This window comes from Rhipicephalus sanguineus, chromosome 4 (genome assembly GCF_013339695.2).
Source record: "Rhipicephalus sanguineus isolate Rsan-2018 chromosome 4, BIME_Rsan_1.4, whole genome shotgun sequence".
Taxonomy (NCBI): Eukaryota; Metazoa; Arthropoda; class Arachnida; order Ixodida; family Ixodidae; genus Rhipicephalus; species Rhipicephalus sanguineus.
The window spans coordinates 169,790,172-169,797,614 of NC_051179.1; the positions used below are offsets into that span (position 1 = coordinate 169,790,172).

At 48.0% G+C, this 7,443-nt stretch overlaps 1 protein-coding gene across 1 annotated transcript; it reads right to left on the reverse strand.

Annotated features, from left to right (window-relative positions):
- Nucleotides 1-838: 838 nt before the first annotated feature.
- On the reverse strand, nt 839-3,736 carry LOC119391828 (uncharacterized). The gene is made up of 2 exons (XM_049415415.1): nt 2,344-3,736; nt 839-984 (listed from the first exon to the last, which is right to left on the reverse strand). Exons 1-2 carry the CDS (start codon nt 3,650-3,652, stop codon nt 839-841), a joined length of 1,455 nt encoding a protein of 484 aa, XP_049271372.1. The 5' UTR covers nt 3,653-3,736.
- Nucleotides 3,737-7,443: the final 3,707 nt, after the last annotated feature.

Here is a 7,443-nt window from a genome sequence, read left to right on the forward strand (position 1 = left end):
CCTGATAGTCTTAGCGATCTCAAGAGACCAATGTTGCTGCAAAGTATATGTGGCTTTCTTCGCAAGCTTCCTTTGTTTTCATGGCCAGTGTATCACTGCGGAGAGTTTTGAATAGCGAAGGAAGTTCCTAATGTCGAGCTCGTATAAACGCTACAGCCAGACATTCAAAGATGACCTTATAACACCTAATACCCCAGTTACACGGGCACGCTAACCTCAGTTACAACGAGGCTCAGTTCCCACAAACCATAGTTACTTACAGTTAGACGGCGAGCGTAACTGCAGTTACCCTCTTAATCATGGTTGCTCCGAACTGAGGTTGGCCGCCTCAGTTGGGGCATGTAACTGACAAAATGACGGCACCCACGACGGCGGTCGAAGGCGGCATGGCTCTATTAGCGGAGGCTGAAACGTGTTCCCAAAGGCGCGTCAACTGGTCTGTCTCTACAACAGAACTGTTGATACGCCTTTGGGAAGATAACCTTGTCGCGCTGCGGTCAAACACGCGTAATGCGCGTATTTACCAAGAAATAACGCGTGATTTGAATGCTCGCCTGCCTCCAGGTGAGACACACATCACACCAAAACAGGTGCGCCAAAAAATGGAGAACCTGAACAAGCACTACCGGTAAGTACGAAAACTTTTTCACTAATCACGTTGTGATTTGTGTAGCGGTAGCGTGTTTGCTGATAAGGCGCATAAACTCGTTCGCGCTGTTGCTGCTCAACAGCACACATAAGCCCAACCTTACGTGAAAGCGTTTCTCCCGTATAAATTGGGTAGGGAAAGAAACGCGTCTGCCTTGTTTAGAAACCGAGCGTGTGCGTTCTCGCCATGCTACGCTGTGATGTTCCCACTATTTCTCGGTGCCACAGCCGACAGTATAAAAGCTGCCGGTCTTGATTTCATGTACACCTGTCCGAGTGCTGCTGAACGGCGCGCCACCGAGTCCGTACGATTGTCGTGAACCGTGTCCTTGGCTGCTTAAACAGACAAGCAAAGGAGCACATAAGCGCACGCACACACACAGAGCGCGTATTCCGACTTTTGCCCGTGTTCTTGTGTCATGTATTTTATTCCACCCCCTGTTCACCTACCAGAGCAAGAGATACTTTGCAGTAGTCGTCAGTGTATGCAAGAAGTTCCCGCCCCACTGAGCTAAATTGCAGTAGTAATTGTGTACATTCTGAAAACGCCTAATCTGCTAGTATGTTACAATGCCTGCCATTGTTTACACGCTTTCTGCAGTGTGGACAGTTGCAATCGAGCATGGTCTTGTGATTTCTTAATGCAGAGCCAGCCCGTGTCACATTTTGTTAGCTTTGATAAATATATTGAACACTATAGTTGTATATTTTATTAAGCTGGTTGAAGGCATCTGGAATGCTTGCTAGTTGCCTATTGCCCCTCGCGTGGCAACTAGCAAGCATTCCAGATGCCTTCTTCCTCCTGTATGCGGACGATTTGACTGTGTGGACACTACATCCAGACCTGCAACGCCAGCAGCATGCACTCCAGAGTGCTCTGGACAAGGCCTCGGACTGGTGTGCGCGCATAGGACTCACACTATCGGCCACGAAGACGGCATTCATGTCTATCACCAACAGACGAGGTCGCCGTCGCCTTCTGCAGACGCATATTTGTTTGAGCCTAAATGGCCAAGCCCTCAGCACGGTATCCAATATCCGTGTGCTCGGAGTCGAACTGGACGCATCTGGCTCCGCGAGTGCATGGGTTCGCTCTGCTCGTCGAAAGAGTGCTAATACCTGTCGTATCTTTGAGTGCTAATACCCCCCGTTCCTTGAACCTTGTCAGCACAGCTTGCACTCTATCATAACATTCTTCCATTGTTTCCCCCGCGATTAACACATCATCAAGATAACATGACACTCTGTCAAAACCCTTCAGCATGTCATCCATTACCGCTTGGAAAATGGATGGAGCACTTGTTATACCGTACGGCATACGTGTGTATTGAAAAAGCCCTAGGTGAGTGTTCACAGCGACTAAGGGTTGCGACTCGGGATGCAACTGCAATTGTTGGTACGCTGTCGACAGGTCAAGGACAGTAAAACACTTGCATCCATGCAACGCTACAAAAGTACCTTCCAATGGTGGGAGAGGGTAATAATCAGTTCTCAGACAACGGTTCAAAGTCACTTTGTAGTCTCCGCATATTCGCACTTTGTTGTTGGCCTTGGGGACAACTACAAGAGGCGTTGCCCATTCACTGTGTTTTACTGGAACCAGCACACCAGATTCCACTAGTGAATGTAACTCTGATGCTACTGCGTCCCTGAGTGCGAATGGCACCGGGCGATGCTTGCAGAAAACGGGTGTACAGTTGTCTTTTAGCACCAGTTTGACCGACGTGTCAGCTATCAGTCCTAGTGACGGATTAAACAATTCCGAAAACTTTTTGATGAGTGCGGTTGATCTATCAACTGTGTTTGATCTCCCAAAGTTGATATTACACACGCTAGACCAATTCAGCTTCAAAGCCTCTAGCCAGTTGCGGCCCAACAACAAAGTGTCACAATTTTTTTCTGTTCGAACTACAATTAACGGCAAGGTCGCGGTTTGCCCATCGTGCTCTACACGCACCGTCAACTTTCTGGCAATTTTTAGTGCCGAACCCCCATAAGTTTTTAACAGTAAAGTACATCTTTCTAGGGGTACCTCCGGCCAGTACCGTCTGTACATTTTTTCCGGCACAATAGACACAGATGCCCCGGTATCAACCTGCATAGTGACAATTCTGCCAGCTATCTTAACTTTCACAACGTAGCCACCGTAACTACTCCGACATGAAAAAATATGACTAAGCAAGGCATAGTTCTCACCACTTTTATCGTCCCAGTCACCGGAGTCTTCTAAGCCAGTGCTCTCTTCAAGAGAGTGCACCGAACGTGGCGTTGTTCTGCAGACCCTTGCCAGGTGTCCCATCTTTTTGCAGCGCCGACATCGAAATTTGCGAAAGGGGCAGGTGGCGGCGTCATGCGTTGCCCCGCACCGGGAACAGTCCGTTGTCTCGGCATGCCGCTCCGCGTTTTTGCTCGCGACCTTTCTTGTCCCAGTGGTCCGCTGTGGGTGTTGCTGTACCAGGTTCACGTCGCCGAGTTCTTTTGGGTGAATTTTTCTTGTTTCTGTGCGAGCAAGTTCCCCACTTTTCGCCAAGTCGTAGGCAGTTTGAAACGTCAGGGTACTCTTCTTAAGCAGCTCTGCTTGTGCCGTTTCATCTCTCAGTCCGGCCACGAATCGATCCCGTAAGGCGTCATCCAAGAATTGCCCGAACTCACAGGATCCAGCCAGCCTTTTTAGTTCCAATGCAAACGCGGCCACTGGCTCATTTTCCAGCTGCGACCGACGGTTGAACCGGAATCTTTCCGCTATCACCAAAGGCTTCGGAGAATAGTAGCCTTTCAGTATCTCGAGCAGTTCGGCATACGTTTTCTCTTCCGGCTTGGTCGGGGCCAATAAATTTTTCAGCGTGCGGTAGGCCTGTTTTCCAATGGCGGTGACAAATACTGATACCTTCAAGTCTTCACTGACCTGGGTAGCTCGGACGTAATGTTCAAAGCGTTCCGCATAAGAGTCGAAGTCTTCGTCTCCCTCCTCCGTGAACGGCTCAAACCGCCCAAAGGAAGCCATGTCGTGGTAATCCGCCCAGGCGCTTCAGCTCCTAGAATACCGACGCCCGAGAACATCCCATCTTCGTCGCCACTGTCGTATCTTTTGTACACGGGAGCCTACTTGGCAGGGCACATGTTTATTGCAACTTGCAATACAACGGAATGAATGCAACGCGCACACGTGGAGGTCTTATAAGCTAACAGAGAACTAACAGTGACGTAAGAGAGCCAACCCTTAGACGTGCATCTTATCTTAGGTACGACACGCCAAGCAACGAGTGACGTCAGAGCATGACTAACGCACGTTCTATCTTAAGTGGAATAACACAACAATACCGTCCATCTCATTCGACGTATTTCTCAAAAAACCGGAGATGCTTGCTCTCGAATGGCCCATGTTTTAGTGCGGTCGATCCTGCAACCTCAACTTGTTTATCAAGCTCAGTTTCAACGCCTCACATTGAGAGATTGGGACTTGCTCGAAACCGCCAACCGAGATGCCATGAGGGCGATCACATGCCTTCCTCGGATAACACCTATCGCGACCCTCCAGGCGGAAGCGCAGCTCAATACCATCGACGAAATCGTACACCAGCGTCGAATGGCTCGCCACTAAAAAGTCAAGCTGTTCCTTCGGCGGCGGCTCTAGCTCACTACTATAATTCAACGCTGCCACAGCCTGCTGCACCCTTGCCAGAAATTCCACCATGGCTCAAGGCACAGGCCAGCGACAACCGACCACTGACTCGCCTGCGACAATCCAACCGACAAGTGGAACAGGAAGCCGTCGTCACTATCATCGACGACTCACTAGCGGTATACGTAGATGCAGCTATCGATAGCTGCGTTTTGCACACCAGACTCGTATGCCCCACGCTACCTGAAACGCAACATACATGATCCTATGTTACAGAGGCACCATTCCCATCAGTGTTGGCGGAGCTCGCAGCTATACGGGACGGCTTAACACTCATGATACCCAAGGTGGATTGCTTGTCACTCAATAGGCTGCTCGTCTATACGGACTCCACGCAGGCAGTTCGAGAGTTGCGAAAAGTGAGCAGCTCCCTCGATATAGCTTCCGATGTGCACCGACTAATTTACTCGTGCGCCTGCCCTGTCCGCGTATTGTGGACCCGTCGGTCTACACTGGCTCAAATGGCCGCAGATGCCGCTTGCCATCCAGCGGAAGTTCAACACCCGCTGCCTCTACTTCGTTTGTCCCCAAAGGACAGCTTGCTCCTGCACAAAGAAACCCTCCGGCGCTCCACGCGTGCACTCATTCCTCCGCGTGGATCGGACCTTCCCGGCAGCTTAACTCGCCGAGAGGAGGTAGCGCTCAGGAGGATTCGTGTGGGCGCCGCGTTGACTCCTGCCATCCGGGCTGCATGAACATGTGGTGCACAGCCTCCCCTAACGACATGCCCCTTCTGCGTTGCTCCAGCCACAGAGGCAACGATCGATCACCTACTTGGGACCTGTCCGGGCCTTCACAAGGCTCGCACCCGCCACCTACGAGGCCTTGACCACCGGCCCGGTCGACCACCCGACTTAACGCGCTGAACGCACGGGCCGTTGCATCGACCGCTCCTGGCCTTTATCAGCGAAACTGAACTCTTTCCTTTTATTTAACTTATGCCGTAGGGCATACTGGCGCTAATAAAAAAAAACAAGATTGTGCTACAGGTGCATTTTCATGCTGTGTGGCATTTCATGCACTAAAGGAAAGTTTCTTTTAGGAAGATTAGACGTTGCGGCACCACAAGGGGCTCAAAAGGTGTGGAGTCGCCATATTACTGGCTGTTGCACTCTTTCTTGGGCACCCTTCCAGTCAACGACAGCAGCGTCGTGGAAGAGAGTGTGGAGGTAACTGCCATTTTCAATAATGAAATCTCTATGCATAGGGCAGGTTGGCATGCAGATTCATTAGCACTCTCAAAGCTCAATATATAAGTGAATGATTGTGCAATTGAATGTGCACAAACATGAGTGCAGATGGGTCACAGTGGCAGTAAATATATAGTGTTTGCCAGTTAGCGCAAACACAGATGGAAGAGCAGTGGGTGCATTTTAAAGGCATTACAAATGTGGCTTTTTAGTGCCTATAATGGGCACTTAAATATCCCCTTTACGAAACGAAAAGTGCAATGAGTACAATGAACTGTTGCCCAATTGTTCTATATGGACATATTGAATATCTGTAATCCATTTTCACAGTTCATGTGCTCCATGTAGCACTTGCTTATGGTACCTGAAAGGCACTCAAAGCATCGCTACACTGTTCTGTCCTTGATACACAAGAGAATACTTTTCTCTCGGTGCATATACTGAATCCGACAAAAACAAATACGGCTTGTTGCACCTCATGCTTTAGTCTATAGTCCCAGTAGTTTATTTGCATATGGAAGTGAACTAGTGTATTATAGCGCATTATGTAGCCATACCTGCAAAGACGCTTTTCTGGGGACAGCATGCTTCCCTTTTCAGACCTCCCGTCGTTCCCTTATGCCACAACATTGTGCATAATGTGATGTGTGACAACTGATCCTTCAAACAACATTCTTGAACACGGCAGCACGTTTATTTAAACTGTTTCAAAGGGCGAAGTACATTACAGGAACGAGTTGCTACAGAAAATTGTAGTATTATTACTACAACACATGTTAATCAAACTTGCACTATAAAGATCAAAACAAACACACTACAAAATCTCACAAAATGTTACCGTGGACTATAATACTTTCATGAACGTCATGCAGTGTACAATCGTGACAGCTGATGCAGGAATGCAATCACACTCTTTGGAGGTATGTGGCTCTGAAGAATGTGACCTAACTTCTAGTGTAAAGGATAGCATTTTATCATGTGTCACATACCGCAACTTCAACAACAAGCATGTCGAGTCATAGATATTGTGACCTATGAGCCATGTTAAGTCACACATTCCTACCCAGACATGCATGTTTTCGTATGTACCAAGTGAATGAGACAAGCATGTTTGATGTCATGTGATCATTTGTATACCATTCGTGTTGACACAAGGACAATGACCACTTTTCGCATTTCATGAGACAAAGCTGTAGGCAAGATATCTTACAGCAAGTTTGAAGTTTCTTAGGTTAGGGCTTCGTTACATTTTTATAATGGCCATGTGGTGATAAATGAAATGAATGTAATTGTCCTCTGGTATTTGGAGCAAATGAATCTATTTAGTATGACATGTACTCCATACCTGTTTTGTTTTACAAGTGCAGCACTTTTCTCTTTTCAGTGCCCTAAAAGAGAGCATCTTCTTACATATTTAAAGAATCTTCACATAATCAGAGACAGAGAAACACGCGTTTTCAGCACAATAAAGTCTACAGTAAACTACAACACCCATAATTCACACATTCGCTTCATGTACAACTCCCTAGTTTACATGAAGAAACCGTGTTTACCTACAATCTCGTCTCTACGTATAGCAAAGCTGACCATTCCATGGCAAAAGTAGGTGTTATGAAAGAAAGCTTCTCTTGATTGGGTATATGTGTCAGTACACGTTGGTTTATAAGCACATTTCTTTGTTTTCTTTTTCTTCTTACACACAGGTGCCAGATGTTAATGAAACACCAGAAGGCGCCCATGTGCTTGCAGAATTTAATGAAGAGGTTAATGAAGATGCTGCCAGTGTAGAGGACTCGAGCACAACCAGCCTTCAGGATGAAGGTGCCACTCCTGCTGCCGGGAGCTCTGACAGCTCAACACCCAAAGACCCTGGCACCAGTAGGAAGCGCAAGAGGCCATCTACAGCTCTGCAGGAGATCCTGG

What these genes read in the sequence shown, in the direction of transcription:
- LOC119391828 (XM_049415415.1), bottom strand. Translation starts at nt 3,652, where the DNA reads ATGGCTTCCTTTGGGCGGTTTGAGCCGTTCACGGAGGAGGGAGACGAA. An exon ending in ACTGGTGCTAAAAGACAACT is followed by an intron (nt 985 to 2,343) that starts GTACACCCGTTT and finishes TGTCTGTTTAAG; the next exon opens with CAGCCAAGGACACGGTTCAC.